General features: G+C 38.4%; 1 protein-coding gene across 3 annotated transcripts in view; it reads right to left on the bottom strand.

Annotated features, from left to right (window-relative positions):
• Positions 1-25,546, bottom strand: part of Pde4b (phosphodiesterase 4B) — a 546,203-nt gene that overhangs the window by 172,024 nt on the left and 348,633 nt on the right. The window contains exon 1 of one of the 3 annotated variants that reach the window (XM_036177955.1): positions 15,416-16,078. The exons of the other annotated variants lie outside the window; for them this stretch is intronic. Coding sequence (XP_036033848.1) covers positions 15,416-15,465 — 50 coding nt within the window. The 5' untranslated portion in view covers positions 15,466-16,078. Of the gene's footprint in view, positions 1-15,415; positions 16,079-25,546 lie in introns of those variants that run through there. 3 annotated transcript variants of the gene reach the window in all.

Raw genomic sequence — 25,546 nt, forward strand, 5'->3', positions numbered from 1 at the left:
TTACGTGACATTCTGGGTCTCATGGCAGGGAAGATGACAATTCTAGAGTTCCAAGTGTATAAAAGCTGGGCTATTAAAGCTTTTAAATAACAAGTAATTAGAAAGGTTCATGAAGGTGGCTTTAGGATGAGAATTGAATAATATCTTCATGAAGAACAGAAGTGAGTATACCAGCTGTTTCTTTTCTTTTTTCTTTTTTTTAACCTCTTAAGAAAGCAGAAAATGAATTCAAACTGTAGACATAAGTATTTAGGTTATCTATGCAAAATGATTTCTGACAGGTGAGATTCTCGGTTCTTAAACCAAATACTTAGGGAAGTTATGGCATCTCTTATGCAAAAAGGGGTTTGTTGGAGGTGGGAGTCTTAATCTATATTCATGGTTCAAGTGGGACAGGGCCCCAGGCAGGAAGGTGGACTAGATGGCTACCCAGTTTCCTTCAGGTTGCATGACTCTATTAGAAGGATGGGACAGCATCTTCAGATGCACCTTGAGTCATCTTTGACCTTCACAGTGATTCCTATAATCATTCTATAGTTGTGGAATATTTTAAGATGAGTGAAGGATTAGGATCACCCAGCTTCAGAACATATGAGTTGAGATGAAATTCATGGCCTTCAACTCCATGCACAGTGGCTATTTCATAAAACATGTTTCTTACTGTGAGAGACTAAAGTCATACTTGTGAAAAGAACATGTTTCACAATATATCCAGGTGTTTAAAAGATCAGAGAAAGCACCATGAAAGTCTGTATAGAAACCTTTGACTCTCTTCATATTATGGTGATAAAATCAGGTAGCTCCCCACACTGGCAGATGTGTACATCAGTCACCCTGTTTCTATAAGACCACTGCGTTAGAGCTCTTAGTACAGATAAAATCCATATCTTGCCTTATGGATTCATTATGTGTCTACTATCAATTGCCAATACATATTGAGTGTAAGGTTTAGAAACAGATAATACTTGATTAACCTCAACTTTTTCAAGTCTCTTTTAATGGTCTGAGAGACTTTGGACAAGTAACTTAACCATTTTTTTCCTCGTCTGCAAATTGATGGTTAGAACAATGAACCATATTGAGTGATGTAGTATCATAGGGGACATACAAGCATGGCACATACTAAAAACTCAGTAAACTGTAGCAGCAGCTGCTGCTATCATTTCAGGTACCTCAGCACTGGGCAGTTACACAAAGAGATCTTAAGAGATGATAGCCTTTATATTGATATGAAGCACACAGAGGCTCTTATTGGGGACAATGAAACTTTTAGACATATTTATGAAAGCCATGTCTCCATTACCAAAGAAAGCTCTGGAGAATAGTCATTTCCCTTATTTCCCAAGGACTGAACATGTAAGAGAGGCTCCACTCAGTGCAGTGGGTACAGATATGAAGGAGAAGGCATGCTTTCTAAGGATGTGTGGCCAGAGTGGACAGTATCATATAAACAGATAAACTTAAGATGCTATTTTGCGAGGAGATGGATGAGAGAACCAGGAAGGAGGGCAGTTTGAATGAACCTACATTTTAAGCAAAAAGGAACAAGGGATCATGAGCATTAAATAGTTATTTTTAACTGAAATATTAGGTCAGTGACATGCTGGTACTGGCACTCTAGTTACAAGTGTCTAGACTCCCCTTTTAATACATGAAATATATTATTTTCTTACTATATATAGGAAGAAGTCCAGTAGCAACACAAGGCAATGATTATATTGAAAGATAAGCTCCCAACAACATTCTTTCAAAATAACTTTCATGAAATTATCAAAGGCATATAATGAATATAAGTATATCACAACCAAGCTTTGTAATTAAGTAAAATAGGAAACAATTTACCAAATTAAAATCTCTGAAAATGAATCTACTAAAACAACCATTCTCCACTGATTATGAGAACAGTCTATATCCAGGTGATGCTTTCTGGTCAAGTATGTCATCATACCCAAGCGTGCAGCCTTGTGTTGCTGGGGAACATGGTCCTTCAGGTGTAGCATGCCATTGCTGTCTTGAAATCAGAGTATCTGTGATTACACACAGGAGACCCTCAAATGATTGTGCCTACTAACATTCCCTGGAGGGAGGGCTCATGAGGCATATCAGTCAGAGATTGAGCAGCTCATAAGTGGTCAACGAGAAAGCACAGCAGCTACATGTAAGCTGCTCCTAGTCCTATAGGTAATGCCTCACCATGGCTCTATGGCTAACCCCTCTTCAGGCTCTTGTAGGCAATGCTTCACCCATGCTCCTGTAATTAACCATATTTAAATTCATTGCTTCACCAAACTAGACTTGCGTGGAATTATTCCTTTGGTCTGTTAATGGCAAATTGATGCTTGTTCACATTGCCCCAGGAAAGGTGCACACATTTTGCCATGTAGGTCATTGGGGCCCCAGAAGGGTGAAGGATTAGGATCACCCAGCATATGCCAGGAGTCCCTGGAGCATCCACATAAGGCTGACCTGGTAAAGCAAGTGTTTTCCAGAAGGCTATTTGAGTTGATCTCTCAAGCACAGAAACTCCCAGTCCAACTCTGAATCTTCCTCTACTCAAAACACCAGTGTCAAGTGCTGTGTGTTCTCCCTCATGGCATTTGATGACTTTTAACAGTGCTCCTCCATTCCTACTTCTACCTTTACTGGATGAAAGACTTATTTATAATTACTATAATCTCAGACCTACAAGTTGTCTGACAGACAGCTCATACTCAGTAATACCTTTCACTGAGTGAACTGTTGTGACTCCACTTACTTGATTTTATCTCCATAGCTTTTTTTCATGAAACCACAGCCATCATGAACCATGATGTTTTTCCTTCTCTCACATGTTTTACACACTATTCTTAATCAATTTTACTAAAGCACAAAGTAGTTTCATTTTCTGGCTGAAGCATGCAACTGTTTCCTCACAACTACAAGTCCCTCACACTAGTATTTACAAAGAGCTATCAATGGCCCTTTGCTTTCATCAGATCCTAGCATTGTGATTCAAAACAGCCTTCGTGTCTGTCTCTGTGTCTGTTGTGGAATATTACTTTAACTATGTAAAGATGTGTTACATTTGATTATGCTGAATTTGTTTAATTATGTAAAGGTGTGTTTCTGTTTCCTCTTGCCTGCTTAAGGCACATGATTGGTCTAATAAAAGGCTGAATGGCCAATAGCTAGGCAGTAGAGGGATAGATAGAGCTGGTACATAGAAAGAATAAGTAGGAGGAGGAATCTGAGAAAGGAGAGAGAGAAGAGAACATGGGAGAAAAAGAAGATGTCTAGGGCCAACTATCCAGGTAGCTACTGGTCAGCTAGACACTGAGTAGGACATACAAAATCAAAGAAAGGTAAAAAGTTCCAAGGCAAAACATAGATGAAGAGAAACAGGTTAATTTAAGTTATAAGAGCTAGTGAGACAAGCATAAGCTATGTCTGAACATTTATAATTAATAATAAGTCTCTGTGTCATGATTTGGGAGCTGGTTGGTGGCCCAAAAGAAAGCCTCCTACACTGTGGACCAATAGCTGAGGAGCCCCCATGGTACTGGACTAGGCTCTCTAGATAAGTGAGACAGTTGTTGGGCTTGAACTGTTTAGGGAGCCCCCAGGCAGTGGGACCGAGACCTGTCCCTAGTGCATGAACTGACTTATTGGAACCTAGTGCCTATGGTGAGACACTTTGCATATCCTTGGTGCAGGGAGGAGGGGCTTGAAACTGCCTCAACTGAATGTACCAGGCTCTGCTGACTCCCCATGGGAGAACTTGTCTTGGAGAAGGTGGGAATGGGAGGTGGGCTGGGGGGAAAAACTGGGGGGTGGGAGGAGGGAGGACAGGGGAATCTGAGGTTGATATGTAAAATGAATAGAAAAACTCTTCATAAAAAAAAAAATCCAGTTCCAAAAGAAAGAAAGCCTCCTTCATGTATCCTTCCTGTCATCCCTCAGACCATATAGACCACATGGCCTACAATGGCTCCACTATTCTTTGCCTTTACCTCTAGAAACCTCATGAGTCTTTAAATGGTTCTTGGCAATGCCCTTTTAATCCAAACTCAATGTCAGATGTTATACCTTCACCTTGAACCTTATTTTCCTTATGATATAGGTATATGTGAATCTGTGTGTTTTCTCAATTTTCTAAATTTACGAAGTCCAATAGTTATTCCTACTTATCTCTTCCCTCATAGTACCTAACACATGTCAATCAATGCTTCATAGCTACCAAAGGTAGGGCATAAGGATAGATAAAATGACAAATTTCATAGAAAATGAAAGCCATAGTGTTTGTGAACTCATAGGAACTGGGAGGATTGAGTTGTGTTTGATTGTATGCTGTGGAGATTGTTGCCTGCATATCTGAAATGAAAGCTACTAGGTTACTATGAGCCCTTCCCAGCTATTTCTGGTGGCAAATGAGAAGAGGAGAATGAAGATCATTCACTTTTTCCCCAGCAGTCAAATTGCCCAGCAGATGAAAAATTAGCATTTGAACATATTTTAACATTAATGTTCAGCCAAGTCACAAACATGCTGTGACAGGATTTAGAAAAGGTTCTTTGTGGTAAGATGTCTGGATGTTTAGAGTTTATCATGCATTTAATGTATTAAGCTGGTAGAAAAAATATATATATTCATATATATTCTCCAAACAAAAGCCTCTTCCTGGAGAGTACTGCAACTCCACTCTGTATTCCTGTAGTTCAGTACTCTTGATAAAAAGTCTGCACCTGAAGAGAGAGGAGGAGGGAACAGAATGGTGTTGGTGCTTAGCCAGATCATTTGGAATAGCCCTGTCACCAGTGAAAGCTGTTTCCTAGGCCACTTTCTGCTTCATTAGAAAGTGGCCTGATTAGAGACAACCTAGATGTGGGTTATGACATGTGAGAACTCCGGACAAAAGTGGCTCATTGCACTATAATCTGATTTCAGAATGGCTTATGCAATTCACATTCCTTGTGGAGGCTTTCCCACATTTCTGGATAACTGATGAGTATTTCCTTTCTTTCTTCTTTCTTCCTCTTTTTTCTTGTACAGGGAAGGAAAAAAACTCTCTCATTATTTGACAGACGAGAGCAGCCACCTCTTTGGAGTGAGGCTTGCATTATGAATCAGTGTTTTTCTGTTTCTTCCTTTCATTTACCTGCTGGTTTACTAGACACCCTAGGCAGCTCTGAAACCTCTCAATGACGTCAATGGGACAGAGAAATTGGAGCAGCAGAGACAGCTGCAATGCACCAAGTCTACTGAGGTTTTATTCTTTTCTCCCAGGGTGACATCTGAGACAGATATTATCAATCAAGCCCTTCTGGCTCAGCACCAATCAAAGGCATTTTATCACGCAAAGCAGTAAAAGCTGCAATTAGAACATCGGTTTGGCTTTTTCCCTAGGAATATTTTCTTCATGACAATTAATAATGCAATTAAAACTGGATTAAAAAGGAGAATGCTTACTAAAATATTTAATTAAAATATGGGAGCAATTTTCTTTAATGTTTTATTTAGCATATTATTTAAGAGTACTCTGTATATTGTATTTAAAAAATTCAAGCATTAAAAATATCACCTTTCTCAACATCACAAATAAAAGGCAATGTCCAAGAAACATCTACATTTCTTGATGAAGTAACCAAAGTACCAGTGACATATCCCACACAGTCTGACTATCCTTTTAGGAGTCGGTGGCATCAAAAGACCTGCGACAACTGACTTGAAGAAAACTGACATCCTTTTTCAAAATCATTCAAAATAAAAAACAAAAATAAGAAAAGGAAGCCAATTGGTTTTGTTGTTGTTAAGCATAACATATTATTTACTGATTTTAAAGTTCTCTTCTTAGGAATAGAAGATCATATAATATATTTGATCATATAATAACATATTGAAAACTGAAAACATACAACACTTAATGATGTCATTTGAAAAAAGAGGTCTCTACTCTTTTTCCCTCTATTTTTAAAAGAAGATATCTTAAACTATTAAAGATGTCTCAAGCTCTCACAGTTCATCTAAATAATAATTTTCTATTTCTTTTTTAACCTTTTATGCTTATTTTCACAGTTCTGTATGATAGCTAGGCATAGAGCATTCTCATCAGGGAGATGGCTACAGAGACCATAGCAGATTTGCTTGCCTTTCTACCTGGAATGTTTGTTGGCTGATTCTGATGATAGCATGTAAACAATGTGGAATAGAGAGAAGATTGCATAGAAATGCAGAGGAAGACATCAGTATCATTCTCAGAGTTATGTAGCCAAACAAACTGGATCTAAAGCCACTAGTTGAGAAAGTCAAACTGGCCGAGGACAGAAGACAAGGCTTCTCAGAAAGCACCTACTACCCTCAAATTATTGCCATCAGTTCTTACCCGATTGTATCAGCTAATATCACATATGATACAAAACAAACCTAATAACAGACCCAAAACTATGGAGGGCCATTGTATAAAGACTTAGATTTTCAATGAAGAACAAATAAGAGAGCATGTGCTTATGTGTCAACACTGAGAATTTAGGCTAGGTAGAATGGACAAGAACAAATATCTTGACAAACAGGCCATGTTTACTTATAGCAGAGACCTAAAGTGCTCTTTATTATTTGAATTTAAACAAATAAAGCTTGTTTTAAAAACTCTTCCATGAATTTAGCTGTGAAACAGACAATTTATTCAACTGAGCCTCATAACCAATCCACCACTGATTTCTTCATTTCTGCTTTTAGCATAATAGTATTCAGACAGGCAGTGAGACCTAATAAATGTGCCCGTATACCAGTTCTGTCTCCTATTAAGTACATATCCTTGAATGACTTCTTGGACACAATGTAATGGACTGAAATGACATATGAATAAAGCACCTCAGGTACTCTAAATGTGATCATTGCTGTTTTCAAACGTTTGTGTAAAATTGGGTATTACTGTGTTTCAATGCCAAGTAATGTGCTAGTGGACAGACAGACAGACACACACACACACACACACACTCACTCAGCTAGCATCATGAAAATCATTCTTTCTTCCTGCAGCTAATCACCATTATCAGTAGAAAAAAAAAAAAATCAAATTAGGGCCATTTTCACAGCTGTGGGAAACCAACTCAGAGCCAGTGGCCTGCCAAAGTTTGCTAGTGTTATAAATGATCTAAACACACAGGTTATCTAGTCCACCAGGACTCTTATTTTCTGACCTTTCTTGAGTTAAACTCCTCCTTTCTGGCTGTGGGTCCCCTAGTTTATGTCACCACTAAGTATGGCTGCAAGCTTATTAATGTTTGTCCTGCCTTGACCTTAGTCTACTTGATCGTCCTTGTAAAAACCATCAATCTAGCCACAATGCTTCCTGCTCAGGACATTCCGTGACTTCTGAAAGCTTTTTTTTCTGGGGGAAGGGGGCAAAAAACCTGGTCCTTAGCCTGTCTCGACAGATCCTACATGATATGCAGCTTGATTAATTTCCTAACTTTCTCCTCCTTGTGTGAGTCAAGATTCACCATGAAATCATCTTTCAAGTGTTTCAATTTGTTGCACTGTTTCATGTTTCCATATATCTTCTGCCCTTTTCCTCATCTCAACCTGCTGCTTCCTGTTAATAAAAGCTTCTATTAGGGAGATGCTGACCAGACCACCAGCTGTGTTTAGTCATATCTGCTTCCTCCCTTCTTGACTGAGAGTAACAACTGCAGGTTATTTATTTCTTTGTCCCACCTAGGCACAGAACACCCTGCTGTTGTTGAAACATGCTAAATGGATCTATGAATGTCACCATTTCTGTTTCACTTGTTCTATCACATTGAGAACATTTCAACTGCTTTTTGGTGGAACAGAGATCGACTGATATGGGGGACTCACTGGCCATAAGTCCCATGGTCTAGGTATTGTTTCCACTGAGGAAATAGATATTTGTTGGCTTCAAGAGTCAAGAGAAAGGATACTACATGTTCTAGAATTGGGGTTCAAATAAATAGATTCGAAGTCCATACAATTTTTTAATGTCAAATTTTTCCATTGTGAAGTTCAGAGGTGGGGAAAAGTTGAAGCAGCTCTGAGGAGGATAATGAGCACTGACTTCCTCAGCTCACAACAGGTGGGAGGTGAGGTAGTTTTCTCTGGTAGAGACTGATGTTGAAAGCAGGGTCCACAGATTCTAAGGGCTCCCTGTCCTTGTAAGATGTGCATTGTGCACCTTGTCAAACCAGACATGCAATGCAACTTGAGGTAGGAGTCTAACCAGCCTGCACATCAAGCCAATTAGTCCTTTGTTGACAGCTAGACTAATCCAAATGAGCTGGATGTCTTGAATCATTTTTTCACTCACTCATTTAGCAAATATTGATTGACAACTGTACCACCCTAGACACTGTAGATTCAATGTTGAGCAAATAGGGCAACTTATACTCATTAAGTATCTTTTATAGTATAGTTTTCCCCTCTTAAGACAGTTTTTGAAATAATAATCAGACCATGTGGAGTACTCCTTTTGTCAATGGCAGACTTCTTCCCTTTCTCAGCCATACTACTAGGTCTTCCCCATGTAAATTATGTTTCTTACCTTCAGTTTGTTTTATTGCTAGCCATCTTGTGCGTTCTCCACTCTCTACTCACAAATAGGGTCACTGCTGTCTAAGTATGCACTGGTCTTTCTCTAGTCTGGAGTTATCCATTTTCCTTTTAATGTTTCTTTGACATAAATGGCTTGCTGGTTGAGTTTCCATGATAAGACTGATGACCACCAATGAATCAGTGACTTTAAATAAAAAAGCAATAAAAAAATGAAGGTATATCCTTTCTATTAGATGGCTGATGTCCATCAATTGGGTCCAGAATATATAGGATTCATTATATAAAATGAATAAGAAGAGCTGTATCTCTTACTTATTTAGTATAATGTCTGTATACAGTGTATCTTCTATAGTTCTTCCCATAGCAAAAAAAATCACAAAAATTTGTTAACTGCTATAGTAGGCAATCAAAATATTTTTAGACAAGATCATTAGTCATCAGCAAACTGGGTAATAAATGTTTTCTGTTTATAAAGGTCACAAAAGAATGTAAATATACTCATTTACTAAAATTTAAATATTTATATGCTTATGCATGATAACTTAAAAGTTAAAATCATTACCAAGAAATCAGTAATTATGCAAATTGCATTTCACACATGCTGAAAGAGCAAGCATTTTAGAGTCATGCAGAACTGAATTTTCATTCAGATTTTGCTCAGTATGTGTTCCAGGAAAATTAACATATGCAAGCCTTATCTGTAATGCAGAGATAGGAGTACCCATTAAGCAGTTTCTTATGAAGAATAGATCAGTGTACATAAGGGACTCTACCTTGGCAAAAGTAGATATTTTATGTTTTTAAACAATGCTATATATTTTAATTTATTTAGAGTTTGTTCAGGAGAGAAAAGAAAAATCATCATATGGTGATTTTACAGTATGTTTCCTTTATGATATATATGTGATGTGTGTGTGTGTGTGTGTGTGTGTGTGTGTGTGTACACAACATGCAGAGCATGCTCTTAATGCCCTTGTAAAAAAAGAAATGATTGCCATTGTGACAAAAGATTATAGTACTTTAATATGTGGATTATAATTCCAATTCTAATATGTGTCCTACCTTAGAATGTAAATTTTGACTTTAGGAGTGACTAAAATTTTGCTGAAAGATGTTACCTACTAATGCCCATGTTAGCTAATGTGAAGCTTCATCTAGCTTGTGAGCCATTACAACACGTACCTTTTCAAGACTGCAGGGCATTGCCTGAGCCTTTGATTGATTACTTGGAAATAAATAAAACACCAAGGTCCTTGAGCTGAGGTTCCTAAAATGTCACAGAGCCTGAATATTCAGTACATGTGTGACAGACACATCTCTGAGTTGCCATTTTCTGACTGTAGCTTACAATACTGCTCAAAGCCAACCAGATGTCTCAACACTTGGAAACTTCACTGTGTTAGCTTTAAAGACAGCAACACCATCTTAGTTTGCAAATAAGCCATCATTTAGGCCAAGCATTCCAGGAGTAAGAGGGCAAAAGACCAAGGCTTGTTGTATGTTATCTGTACAAAGTCATTGAAATTTCTAGATATGAGTACATATCAAGTTGAACAATTATGCCCCCCCTGACTTACTCATTAGTTTAAGCATTTGATGAGTACTTGGTAAGTGCTAAGTGTTAGTCTAAGTGTATATACATGTATAGTTACATAGTTATATTCATATGTCAATTAGCAAGACTGGAAAAAATTCTGTCTCTACTGGAGCTCACTTTCCACTTCGCTGCAGCAAGTGGTATGGGAGGTGTGGGAACATACACACCTAAAATGTAGAAGCCATTCTGTAGGCTGTTATCTTGGTTACAGTCAGTCATGCCCTTTTCTGTGTCTATCTGGAGGGCCTTCCTCACACTCAGCCCCCAGAGACGTGAAGTATGAATACCATCCCTTCTGTGAAGCCTGAGCTAGCTCTTTATGGGGCTCCAAGGAACTTTTATGGCTGTTTTCAGATCATCTTCTTGGCAGGTGTCTACCTCACTAACTAGAGTCTGAGGTCCTCTGCACAAGGATGTGGCAAGGATGGATCCTTACTAAGTGTTCCATCACTGAGACCACTGACCACAGCATGATGGAGGAGCAATCTCAATAATGTCACTTAGTGAATGAACTCAGTTTTATTCTAGAATAAAGAAAATGGAAATTAATCATGAGGGTAGCTGTGATTAGGGTACTTCTCTGCATGCTACCTGTACTGAACCACTCATGAACTTAAGCAATATTTTCCTAAAAGTAGAGTTAATTTGCATAAAACACTTTGGTATAGCTTTATTAAAAACTGATGTGGCAGGTATGATAATTCAAAAATTCACCATTAATTGTTGACAGACATATCAATAAAATAATCCATTGATATGTTTTATGGTTTGATTGTCTTTTGAAATGCTTAATTCCATCTATGATATTATTTGGATTAGTAAAGGAGCAAAGGTGAAATTTTTAGGTCCTCCAACCTTCTGAATATCATGAGGAAATTGAATTCCTGTGCTTTATCCTAAAAGAGGGTGGAGTCAGCCTTCAGACCCATTGTGTTAGCACAACAGTACTTACTCTGGGGAATTGCAGTTCAGGGTAGGAGTAGTCAAAGAGTGCATGAACCTGCAACTTTTAGTCAATACTGAGCACAAGATCTGCCAGGCCTGTGTTTTTATAGGCAGAGCTCTCAAATCACTATCAAATTTGGTAATGCTTTGCCAGTTGACCTCCAGTCTCGGGATCTTTGTTGTGCTCAGCTTGGGGAACTTTGCCCTTATTGATTCAACTGTACCATAAAGAGGGAGCTGTATCTCCTACAGGGAAGAAGGTCTTCCTGCAATCAACTCTCAGGATAATTTTAGATCTTCTACTAACTGATAGCCTGAGCTATCTGTTTAACCAGCTTAGAGGTTCTAGGTACCATTGCGACTGAATAAGAACATGTTTCTTCTTGCTCTTTTGTCTGCTGAGAAAAAAAGGTCTTTTGCATGACTCTTCAGGAAAATAATCTCATAGTGTTTGTTTGTCTGTCCCTAATCCAACACAAGGGCATACATACTTCTTTCTCATGCCTGCCCCCAACTCTTAACAACACTCAGCTCCAGGCAGAGCACAGTGAGTGTGTGCTGAATGATGGATGATTGATATAAGTGCACATTCTGCTTAAGTAGGCTGTGGGAAACTCCATTAAATAGCAAAGGAAAAAAACCTAAATGTAGTTTTTCAAGCATCGTGTACATTTTTATTTCTCACAGAAGTAGGATTGCAGATACTTCTTTCTGCTTATTTTCGTGTATGGCTAAAATCTCAAGAGGCGAATGCTATCTATAGCACCAAACAGAATCAGCTTGGGTGCCTATAAATAAATTAGCTGTTGATTGAAATGGTTTTTTCTTCTGTCTGCACCTACCAGTGCCTATCAGCAAAAGATAGTGCATACAGATTATGTGAATATTAAGAATTCACTGACTTTTCTCTTCATCACAGAAACCTAGTCTCAGGCTGTGTTTTTCCCCCCTCTTGATGCTGAGGTTGTTAGAGCAAATGGTTATTTCTGAGTTACAGAAAGGCTGCACTTCACAACAGAACTACACACAGAATTATAACCTAATGGTTGTCAGAATTGGCTCTTGCACGGTTTGACCATTAACTTCTGCTTAGAGTTGAACAGTGGCAAACCCATTCTGTCAGGTTCTATGGATTTTCTCTTAGTTCAGAGAATAAATATTTACTCATTTCTGGTAACAAATTAGTAACTTAGTTCCTTATCTGAAGGGTTGTGGTATGCAGTTGACCTCATCATCAGACCTACTGGGTACACTAAGGGTAGGTGCACCCCCAATTTAAGGAGCAGCACAGGATAAAGCAGATGACTATGAAATAAATGAATGGGCTACACCTCAGTGTGTAAGTGACCCCATTGTTGAAGGATTTCTTCTGACATTCCTTTAAAGTTCAGTTCCTGTAGAGTATTAGAATGATTGTTTACATAGAATCAACTGATGTGGGTGTAACTGAAAAGGGAAGGTGCAGTTTTATTTGTCATCTGAATTTGCTGCTAGTTGTGGTTCAATAGAAAATATGTACATATAGTTTACATATATATGTAAACTAACTTTAAAAGCTAAGTAAGTCAAATGGGTTCAACTGGAATAAATGCACTCCTAATTCTTAAGCAGTTATAAAAAGAGAGATCAGTCACTAAGTGTAGAAAGTTTACAAAGTTTCTCATGAAGGCTTCTAAACCTTCCACTGTCAAAACTTGAAAATATTTTTCCACTTATAATTCAGCAGGATAATTGTGATCCCATTTTCAACTTGCCATTGCCCCACCTCAGAGATTACAGAGAAAGGCAAACAGACTCTTGTGGGCTTAGCAGTACTTGTCTAAATTTTGTCTTGTTAAAATAGAACACAACTCTATTTCTTTGGAAGTACCCTTGGCTTCCATAGAAACCACCCTAAGTAGCCTCCGCCTCCAGGCTGGTATCTCATTGAGCTGCATCCTTTCCTGCTTGAATATACTTGTGGGTTCCTCCTGGCTCTGTTCTGAGGTTCAACCAGCTCGGTGCGCCTTTTCAGTGTGATTTCAAGCCATCACTTCTCTTCTTGTGATTTGGGACAGTAGTACTCCTTCCACTCCCAAGTGAAACCAGCTCTGCTATATGATGATGACTGGAAGGTCTGTCTTCAATTTTCTGTTTACCTAGGGCTTACTTCTCCGCCAATATTCTAGTAATGAATCACTTCTTTGATGACCTTATTGGATTCAAGCATATCTGTGTTGCCAGGGCAAAGCATATACACATGTATAACTGTTGTTAACACCCAATTTATAGTTGCTCAATTATTTTTGGGTTCATCCTATCTGATAGTTATACAACTTTCATTTCCAGAAACTCAGTGCAGTAGCTGATAAATAACAAGTCCTCAACAAATGTATACTGAAAAGATGAGTAAATCAACCATTTCAAAGGGTAAGTGAAAAAAATTAAAAATACATTGCAGCTAAAAAAAATTAGGAATTTTCAATAGTGTTAAACAACTTATAGATAAGGTAAAGTAGACAAATGGGATTGTTTGTATATGTTGAGTTCTTTGGATCAGATTCTGTGCTAAGTACTTTTACGTCTTATTTAAACACCACAGTCAGCACATCATACCCATGTTATTTTGTGAGCTTGCTTTTGGGGTGCTTCATTTGTGCCAGGATAACCTGTACTGACACTTCTCACTGGGTTCTGTTCTCCACAACACTTTAAGACAAGCACTGGAAACTCATTTGCTGTCAAGAAAACTGGAATCCTCATTCACTCCAACTCAAAGAAGCTAGACTTTCTAGCTGTATGGATTGGGTTCATGTAGACAGTCCTATCTCAATGGACCAATATCACACTCTCCAAACTGTGACCCAGCTGTCCACTGAGCTTCTAAAGGCATGTCATCCCCATAGGGGATTTGTGATCAAACAAGCTTAATTCAACCATTCTCTTCTTAAAATACATCCACTTTCTAGAAAATACAAGTACATTGTTCACATAGCATAGTTCTGAAATCTAACAAGTGTTTCCTGCCCCTTGCCATTTCTTGCAGAACATTGATGTTTTGCTCAAGGAAGCACGTGACTGCCTTAAACTGATACAAAGGAGAGAGATAATATAAAGGAGATGGAAGTGGGGTTGCTACTATACATTGAATTCTTTGGACCAGATATGGTAGTAATTCTATATCTCATTAAAAGGCCATAGTCAGACACATTTATACCGAAATAAGAGTAAAATAATCATTTTTAAAACCAATTAATCAAATATCTCTTTAAAATTCAACATTTCTGAAGGCATGATAGTAATTCTAAGTTTCTTTTCCTTGCATGCACCCTAAATTCTAGAAAATAAAACATGTTATCAGGAAAAATTGTGGTTCGACATATGAGGACAAATTATGTTCAAAATGAAGAACCGGAGTGCTGTGATTCCCAGATTTACCCATCAATACTGCTGAAAGAGAAGGCAGTAGGGAGTGCCAGGCTAGATACTGTGTAGGTCACTATGCCAACCATCCTCTTCTGTCCTCTTGAACCACTGTATGTGATGTTCCACTTTAAAATAGATGCTCAAATTCCTTTGGAATAAATGAATCTGGAATTGTTCAATGGCACAAATCAATTCTTATCAAACCAATAAGTATCTGCTTAGCTCTGGTCTGAGACATTCTTTGTCCCTCACCCACCTGTAATTTCATATTTCATAAAGCCATTAGCCCTCAAAATGGAGTCGCAGTTCATAGACAACAGACATATTTTAAACAGTGCAAACTAATTCAAGTCTCTTCTATAGTTCAGAAGTATACACTTAGAGCTTGACTGTATTGCAATAGTAGAACAGCTTGCCTAGCATGTGTGAGGCCCTAGGTCCCATCCCCAGTACTGCCAAAATAAACAAACACAAAGTACAAGATTAAAAACATAATCCATAAACAATATAAAATATGTATTTAGGCATGGTTTTAAAAGTCTTTACAGTTTTGTAATAACTGCCCATTACCACCTATTTCTTTTATTGTGAGAGTTTAATAGATGAAAGATTTACAAATAAAGTCTTACATTAAAGTTCAAGTCAAGAAAAATTAATATTCACAAACTTCACTCTAGCTTGAATAAGCAGATTACTTATCACTCTGGAAAAACTCAATTCTGTATTCCTAAAATTAAAACAACAATCAGAAAGTAAAGAACTTTTACTATGCTCAAAACATTGCATAATTTCACAAAGTGCATATTTCCCCTAAGCATTTGCTTATTCGAAATTTCTCGTCACTCATGTTTAAGTATGAAGCCACCTCCCAGTTCTGCTTGTAAAGTGTCAGATCAGGTTTGTGGCTACAGCAACACCTACCATATCCACGAGTGTCGCCTGGGAGGAGGCAAGTCGCTCACGTGCAACATCCTGAACGCCGATATACTGTCAGCCCACCGCTCAGCAACTTAGCTCATCTCCATGCATTTCCCTGTGTTCTCGCTGCCAGAGTTTCTACTGAGCTCTTTGTCCGTTCATTTTTCTTTCTGATGGCATGCCACTTTCCATTGCAGAGTAGAGATCGTTCCAATATGAGTAGGAATGACTTAGCAAATGACATACAAGGTTGCCGAGGACCATCACGAGTAGCTTCCTTTAGAAATCAGATGAGAAAACTGACGTGCAGCCAAATCAGCATGAGAGCTTCCCGTGGGGTGTGTAGACTGCATGCAGTTTACCTCAGCGAAGCAAAGAATTTGAGTATCCGAAACTGCAGAAAACCCCCTTTAAACAGTATTCATTTTGTCTCTCGCTCTGCATTTTCTCTTCCATGCCGGTGATAGGTCAGCATATTTGGGGGTTTTCTTTTAGCCGAAGTTCCCAGTGCTCACATTAATCAAATGAACTCTCTCTTTCCACCCTTGGCATTGCATTTTGAGCTATTGAACTCCCCGTCAGACTCGTTCTGCATTGTTTAGCCTATTCAGTCCACAATGAGAGAACACCTAACACACGGGGTCAGGTTTCCTGAATGACATGTGTTAGACTACCGCCAGGGAGAAACCCTGGAGAGATTTTGTTAGTCCTTTTCATTGGAGGATTACAGAGCAAAGAAAATGTCTGTGTTACACAAAGAAATAACAGTGAGACTGGAATAATGAATTCAACTTTCAGGCTTCGGTGGGCTCTCCTGGCTGCTCTCAGCATGCTGGTGAGCATTTAAACTTCTACCTCTGGCTCGGGAAGCTTAGTCTCTCAGTAGATGCAATGGTTCTTCAAGGCACAGGATCACCATTAACTCAGCACAGCAAAAGAGATTCAAAGACCCTCCAATTGCCCCAGGGAACCAAAGTGATAAAATAGACCCCAAAGACATTCAGCAGGGAGGACAGGGGTACCAGCAGTCTGGATCTTAGGGCAGAACATAGCCATTATTTTACTGGCAACAGCAATCTGCAGTCAAATGAGAAGGTGGGGTTACTTGGCTTCATGTTTTTCTCTTGTTTGGGCCTTTATTCTTATTTATCAACATTTTGCATTCCAATGATGGGGTATTTTAACTGGATCCAAGTTTCTGGAAGGGTTGCTTGGTTAATTCTATTTTCCTCCACTTCTTTGCTTCCTAGCCCTCATTATGCCTTGGAGAAGCTGATGACAACAACTGGCATGTGTATGTATGCATGTATGTATATGTGTGTATGTATGTGGGAAGGTCAAAGATTAGATGTGAAAATCAGATTTCTAAGTGGATTCTGCTCTTGTGACCTTGTGTCACTATAGCTTGCTTTCAGAATAACATGCAGAAAATTACTTTAAAACCCAAATCACAGGACATCCACCAGTCAGAACTTTGCAGTTCATCTCCACTATGTTCAAAATCAGAACCAAAGTCTCTCTCTCTCTCTCTCTCTCTCTCTCTCTCTCAAAACCAGGAGCTAGGAATTTTCCTGCCTCAGAAAAAGCTCTTCTCAGCTAGGAGCCATGACACACATTTATATTCTCAGTACTTGTGAGTCTGAAGCAAGAGGATTGAAGTGAGTTCAAGGCCAGCTTAGACTACAAAGTGAGAGCTGATTTAATTAATTAAGTAAGTAAGTAAGTAAGTAATTATTTATCTTTTTAAAAAAGATTTATTTATTTATTATGTACACAGAGGAGGGCACCAGATCTCATTACAGATGGTTGTGAGCCACCATGTGGTTGCTGAGAATTGAACTCAGGATCTCTGGAAGAGCAGTTGGTGCTCTTAACCTCTGAGCCATCTCTCCAACCTGAGACCTGGTTTCATAAACACCACTAGCAACAAATTCCTCCAAGCCAAACACAGTTTCCATTCATGTTTTCTCAAGTCATTGTTCTCGTGTCAACTGCTTATAGAGGCTGAGCCTGGCCACCCAGCTCCAGCATTCTGTACTTGCCTATATCATCTCTCCTAGCATCTGCCACTAACATACTATTTCATATACATCACAAATTTGTATCATTGCACAAGGACACCTTGGGCCGGGCAGTGGTGGCGCACGCCTGTAATTCCAGCACTCGGGAGGCAGAGGCAGGCAGATCTCTGTGAGTTCAAGGCCAACCTGGGCTACCAAGCGAGTTCCAGAAAAGGCGCAAAGCTACACAGAGAAACCCTGTCTCGAAAGGAAAAAAAAAACCAAGGACACCTTGGAAAAGAGAGGGTATAAGTAATCCTCTCACTGCTTAATTGTCAGTGTCTACTTCACTGCCTAGCATAATGTAGGTGTTCAATAAATGCTTGCTGAAAAATTAATTAATTCATACATTAAGATGAATGCCAGTCCATAGGTTTATGGGTAACAAAACAGAAGATGGTTGGATTAATTTGTAGTTAAATGTGATTTTCATGGAAGCAATATTCTGGGTCAAGATAACTCATTTCCAGGATAATGTGCATGCACACGCATGTAGATGCATGTGGAGATCGGAGACCATGTCAGGCATCATCCTTAATGGTATTATTTTATTTTATTTTTTGAGAAAAAGGTCTCTCACTAAACCTGGAGTCATCAATTTTGTTACTATGGATGGCTGATGAGCTCTCTCTTGTTCCTTTCCCCCAGTACTGGAGCTACATAACTATGCATTGCATACAGATTTTGCACAGGTGCTGGGATCCAAATCCAGGTCCTAATATCCTCACACTTGTGCAACAGGCACTTTACCAACAAAGCCATCTCCCCTGCCCCAGAGTAACTGTGGTAGGAAAGGCTTTGTATTTCTAGTGGTAAGGGAGTCCATCTGTACACTTATTGAGCAACACTCACCAGGGAAGAAGGATGTGCTGGTGACTGAGGTTCAAATAACTTACCAGCTAGCAAGGTGACTTTTGAATGCTACTAAAGGATTGCTTTTGGGTGAAAAAGGAAAGATAAATTTACAAAGACTGCCTGGGAATCTTTGACAAGAAGTTTTTAAAGATAAAATGTGGCTAATACATCACACTATTCACACGAGTTCATTCCTGCAGCCACTGTAACAGACTAGGATTTTACTCTAGAAAAGAAGGTAAAAAGGGAAAGATCGCCTTATTTTCTTTTGCCATTCAAAGGGATTAACAAAAAAGCCTGTGCTCCTTTTATTGTAAGTGAAACCTTAAGATATCTTCCACTTGCGGTGCAATATTCCTTTATAAAGTATCCTATTTAAGCATATTCACAATGTGCAATGATCACAACTATCATATTTCTTAATAATGTCATCATCTCTAAAGAGACCCAATTTCCATCCACTACCACCTCTAGCCCCTTTTCTTTCCTGAACACATCACATACATGAAATCATACAGTCTATAAATATATAATATAGATCATATTTGTATACTCATATACAAATATATGACATATACATATTGTCTATATATAGCATTGTTGTGATGGTTAGTTTTAATTGTCAACTTGATGTAGCCAAATACCCTTGGAAGAGAGTTTCAATGAAAGATTGTCAACATGATTGGCCTATGGGCCTGTCTAACTTGATTAAATTGATGGGGTTAAGGCCCAGCCTACTGTGAATAGTACCATTCCCTATTCAGGGGATCCTGAACAATGTAAGAAATTCAGCTGACCACAAGTCTGCAAGCATGCACATGCACACACATGTTCATTTCTTTCTACTCTAGACTGTGAATGTACAGTTCCTGGTTTGACTTCCCCATAACAATGAACTCTAACCTGGAACTGAAAACCAGAGTTAAAGCACTTTCTCCCATGAATTGTTTTTGTCAGAATGTTTTATCCCGGCAACAGAAATGAGACCAGGACAATTGCGCATGTATGATATGTAGTTTCCTCTCACTTAACATTACGGTTCACTTATGTTGTAGTACGTATAAGCATTTCATTGCTTTTTATTTTCATAAACGATCTCATCGGTATACGTCTCATTTTATGTTGACTGCCACTCGAGTTGTTTCAGCTTTTAGCTATTATTAATGATCACTCACATAGTACAGATGCACGTTTTCATTTTTGCTTGAGAGAATCTCAGACTGAAGCCAAGAGATTATAGCATAATTATTCTAATGTTTTGAGAAGCTGCAACTTTCTTAACCATCATATAAGAGTTCTAATTTCTCTGTATCCCCTCTAGCATTTGCTATTGTCTGTCATTTTAGCTGTAGACATTTGAGGAGATGCAAAGTGGCCATCTCATTGTGGTTTCGGCTTGCATATCCCAGATTGTTAGTGATATCCTGCATTTTTTTATGTGGATGCTGGTCACTTGTATATCTTTTTTAGAGAAATGAAGATTTAAATTTTCTGCTGAAGGCCTGGGGGTAGCTAAGTGATAGAGGTTCAGCCAGATAGACACAAGACCATTAGCTCGGTCCACAACACAGATTAAGAAACAGAAAGTAGAATGAAAACAAATATTCATTTATTTTCTTGTTTTAAAGTACTGGGGGATGTAGGGTCTTATTGTTAGAGTTTCAGCAGTTCCTGGTATATTATGGAAGCAAGTCCCTCACAGATCTATGATTTACAAGTATTTCCTCCCATTCTTTGAGTTACCTTCTCAGTTGCTTTTAAAAATCTGGTTTTTGTTTTTTTACTTATTAAATAATGCTCTTGGATGCAAAGAAAGTTTATAATTTTAAATTTTAAGTCTAGTTGATCTTTCTTTTATTACTTGTATATTTAGCATCATATCTGGGAAACTATATTTATCCAAGGTAATGAATTTATTTATTTATTTATTCTGGGTGTCATAATGTAATGCAGGCTACCTTTGAACTCACTGTGATCTCAAATTTGTGGTATCCCTTCTGCTTCAGCCTCCACAGGGCTGGAATTAAAGAGATATGTGTCTTGTTGTCTAATTATGAATATTTATTTACTTTTATTTTTTCTTAGACTATCTTCATAGTTTTAGCTTTGTAGGTTTTAAATATATGGTATATTTTGAGTTAATATTTACTTATGATATGATTAGAAGTACAGATCCATTCTTTGGCACTGTATGAAATTAGTTATCTTGAAATTACTCTTAGAAAAAAACAAACAAACAATCTCAACCCCTGCCTTTGAATTATCTCTACATTTTGGCAAAAAAATACAGATTGATCATAAATTTATGGGTTTATTTATGGTGTTTTGATGCTATTCCATTCATCTCTGTATTTTATTAGTAAAATACTATTTTGTTTTGTTTTTGTTCCTGAGACAGGGTCTTTCTGTGCAGCTCTAGCTATCTTAGAACTCAGTCTGTAGACCAGGCTGGCCTCAAAGTCAGAGATCGGCCTGCGTCTGCCTCCTGGATGCTAGGATTAAAGGTGTGGGCTTCCACCACCTAGCTGTAAAATATCATTTTTAACATAACTTTTAATTGGAAAACTCAAACCTCCTAGAGTATTCTTTTCAGCTTTGTTCCAGCTGTTCTAGGTCCCTTTAATTTCTCTATTAATCAGCTTGTCAATTTTCATAAAAAGAAATTGGTTGTTGACAAGGTTTGTACAAATCAACTTTGGGGAGTAATGCTATCTAAACACTTCCATTTTTCAATCCATGAATATGGGATGCTTTTCCACTTGGCTCTTTCAGAATTTCTTTAACAGTGTTTTAGGTTTCAGGGTAAAAGCCTTGCACATCCTTGGAAAATTTATTTTGAAGTATTTTATTCTTCTTGATGCCTATAGTTACTTTCATAATTTAATTTTCAAGTTGCTTGTTGCTAATTTATAGACTTACAATAGATTTTATGTGTTGGTCTTCCTTTTGAAAACTTGCTCAGCTCATTTGTACTTTAATTTGTTTTTAATTTGTATGTGTGCCTTGGTATCTCTGATGTAAGTTATTTAACAGTGAAACTGACTTAGCTCAATTACTGCAGCTGAAGAAGGAAAAATGTTCTTTGAGTTTCTTGAGAGAAACCGACTGACTCTCCAATGGGTAGTCTTAGAAAAATGAATGAACTCTGATTTGCATCTCTCACCAGATGTTACAATGTTAACATTAACACAATTATAGAAATAATAGCAGGTATTTCCTATGGAAGGGGCTATATTCTTCAAATTATAAAGGATCATACTCATTTTAAAATAGGAACTGAACCTAAGGAAGAATTTAATGAATTTTCATGGCTGCAGTTAATTAATTATCATTGCAGGGACTCCCATGTGAGCTACATAAAACAGGCCTGAGAGGCACAGCTCATACTGGAGATCTCAGTGTCATTGAGTACTGGCTGGTGTTTCATGTGAAGTAAACCTTAGCTACCTACAACAGTGGTTCTTGGTTCCTTCCTAAGCAATAGGGAGAATCCTCAGGTTTGGGAAAGGTTACATACAGGGAAACTTTATTTCAGGATTGCATATGAAAACAGCTCTCTTTGGCTTTCTATTAAAGCATGTTCTGCAGATGGACAAGATCTTGGTTTTAGGCTTGGCTGCCCCTCAGTAAGCCTTTACTGAACAAGCAGTTCCACTAAGTGGTGATCATTTGCAATACCAGTGGGGTCCTCAACAGTCTGGCCCAGAGCAGCTGGCATTGCCTAAAAGGGACTTGTTTCTGTCACCAACCTTTAAACTTACTACTGTTAAATGGCATCATAAAATTGATTTCACTGTGAAGAATTTTAAGCATCAAAACATGACTCAATTGGCTGAAGTATACTACAGTAAATGAGTTTCTGAACAAAATCCAATTATTTGAAGTTTTGTTTATTTCCTTTATAAGTGTCTCTCTAATATGAAAAATCAGGACCTGTTCCATTTTACTTATAAACAATAAAAGCAAAAACAATGCTGATTGTGAGCATTATAGAATCTTATCCAAACAAATATGCAAATACAATAGAATTAGTAAATGCAATTTTAGAGTTTCTACAGGACTTTCTCACATATCATTACATTTAGTTGCCATCACTTATTTCCATTTTACAGATAAGGAAACTGACATTCAGACTCAGTCTCAATAAGCATCACCATGTCAGATTTTATGCCAGGTATTACAGATCCCTATAATCTACCAGTACACCTTATCTACTACTTGAAGGACCCTTTGAGATGAGTATTGCTATTTCCATTCTGCAGATGAGTCTGGGGGAGACTTTAAAGGTGTTCAACACTGTAGCAAATAGAAGGCAGGGAAGGATTTGAGTACAGATCTTTACAGTCTAGGTTTGTGCTCTTCCAGCAAGGACGACAATGACAGCTCAATTCAGGAGATGGTCAGTGACCTGTCTACATGACAGTGGGAATAACTGGCTTCAAGTCATGCTGGATTGGATCTTCTGTCTATTATAAACAAAAGCACAGTTGATAGCTCATTGATTATTATCCTAACAATTCATAATCCTTAACTCTTTCCTCGGCTTATTTAATGCCCTCATCACCTCACCTACATACTATGACCAGAAGTCAGCACAGACTAGAAGCAAACAGAGATTTATAGTTATAGAAAAGTGAAAAGTCAACTGGCTTTCATGTAGCCTGATGCATCCTTTACCAGAGTTTACTGGATCTGTTAGATACTAGCTCTATATGGTTGCACTATAGAGTTTGGAGATGCTCCACTCTCCCTTGGGCCATATTTTTAGGCTCTCTCTCTCCATAACTCTGTGGGGTGTGTGTGTGTGTGTGTGTGTGTGTGTGTGTGTGTGTGTGTGTGTGTGTTAGTTGAAAGGGATTAAAGTCACCAGAATGGCAAAAATCAAAGTACACAAGTTGCACAATCCTCAGCACCCAACAGCCCTGTGAAATTACAAGCTTGTCCTGCACATTATTTTTCCAACAGGGATGAAGTGAGGAGGCAGAAAACCCTCAAAGCATCTCAGCAATGATCTCATAGTCAAAACTTGCACTGAATATTTGGAGTGTCCACAGACATTCATGGATCAGCTGTGAACAGGGCATATCTTTTTCATCAGTCAAGAGCACTTGGATTAAAAGCAGAGCCTTTTGATGAGTGCTGGCCATGCATGATGAGTGTGACATGGGCACTGGTAAGTACCAAGGGTTTTAAACAGATTCACATTGACTGTAACAAGTTTATAATTTTGTTGCCATCAACTCTGTTTCAAAGACAATGGAATCAAGTATCTAAAAGATGAAGTTGTGCTGAAGGTCACAAAGCTAGTGAATTTGAGAGCCTAGCCCAGATGTGTTTGCCCACAAATCACTGATTCTTTATACTTTCAGAGGTTTGAGTGGGAGAGCAGTGGATACATGTCAGATCTTGAGAACCAGGTTGTGGCCCAGCAGCTGTGTGTTCAGGATAGGCTACTGAACCTCAGTGTCTTCATCCTCAGATGCAAATGATAACAGAGGCTTGTGATGCTACACACAGATAAGCAAACTGTGCATAATAGTTGCAGCACTAATGCTACAGGTTTGGAGGGAAAACAGGTAATTTTCTGGAAAACACCTCATAAAGAAGGAAAGACCATCTAACTATAAACTGCAAAAAATTAGAACTTCCACAGAAAAGGGAGTCTAAAAGGATGAATTGATTTCTTATTCAAATAACTGAGTGCTAAACCAGATACTCATTTAGAAACAGTATTCCTGATATTTTAGACTTGGACAAGTATTCAAAAGATTGCACAGAGGACAGTTTCCCTTATTCAGTCTAAGAACACAATCCAAAGGAAACAAAAAGGCCACACTCGTGTGTGTGTGTGTGTGTGTGTGTGTGTGTGTGTGTGTGTGTGTTGCTTTTCAGATTTGCATAGCCATACCTATTAGTTTGCATGGTTCTGTATTTTAACCCATCGTCAATACAGGCCCTGATATGCTGTATGAGTTGTTCTGCCATCAGTGTAAAATCAAGGGTAAAATGCTTATAATAACCTCTCTGAATGATGAGTTTTCAAGACTTAGGGGAGTATATAATTTCAAAAGGGAAGGAGCTGCCTTTTCATCTTCTAAAAGGCTGCTTGAGAATATTTTTTAATTCTTGCCTGGCATTGCAAGCATCCTTGAGTATGAGACTGTGATCTAGAAATAATAACATCTCGATGTTGCAACAGTGCCGCTCTCCGTACTGCTGGAGGGCCACAAGCCAACTTGGCTCATCATGAAGTCTGATACAGGCACCTCCTCCTGAGGAGCTTTGTTTTCATATTTAAATAAATCCTAGAGGCATAGTTGGTAAAACTGGATCTTCAGAGGCACTAAGAATCAATTTGACATTAGAAAACTTTCCATAGAGAAAAGACCATCAGTGGCTATTGACTCAAACCTGGCCATTTTATAAATAAAGAAACTTAGCTCATAGACTTGTATGAGGCTGCTTGGACAGCTAGAACCTTTTCCCAGTTTTGTAGATAAGTTAGAGGCTTATCCCCATTAAAAATAACACTAACTAGGTTGTGTCATAAGCTTAACTCTACTTACTGAGTGCTATATAAAATAATGGCAATTTAGTGTAGCACACAGAGAGGGAGTTACTGAAACTACACAGCCCTGAATTCAAATTTCATTTCATTTCTTAATCGGTAACAGGTAATTTAATTTCCTGTGCTCTGAGGTTCGCAACCATAACATGAGGATATGATATGCTGCACTACTTAAAGATTGTGAATTTGTGAGTGCCAAGCAATTAATTAAAATGGCCATGACCAAAATAGAGGAACAATTGGGCCCTACAATGGAGCCATTGTAATAAGTGAAAGGGTAGAGGCAGTGCCAACCGTGGAAGCCTGAATAGGAAGATTCATCTCTTCCTGGTCCCTATCTCTCCTCTGTCTCTAGTCTCCATATGTCAAGCATGTCAAGCAAGGTCTGCCTATCAGTCCAGCTCCTCTACACAAGGGACACAGTCATGCACCATGCCTTAGCCTCATGACGAGAGGGTAGGATGCTTTCCAGCTTTCGTCCTTATTGTAAAAGTCCCATGTGACAGTCTTCGTTTGCTCATTGCTGGCTGCATGACAACTCTTCCAGACAGGAGGTGACAACTTCAAAGTCTCTTTTGAAACCTGAAGTATGTGGATGAGCCAGGGAAACTTTTTCCCTGAGGGAAGGGTGGTGGTGGTGGTTATTAATGG

The sequence above is a fragment of the Onychomys torridus genome, chromosome 2, assembly GCF_903995425.1.
Source record: "Onychomys torridus chromosome 2, mOncTor1.1, whole genome shotgun sequence".
NCBI lineage: Eukaryota > Metazoa > Chordata > Mammalia > Rodentia > Cricetidae > Onychomys > Onychomys torridus.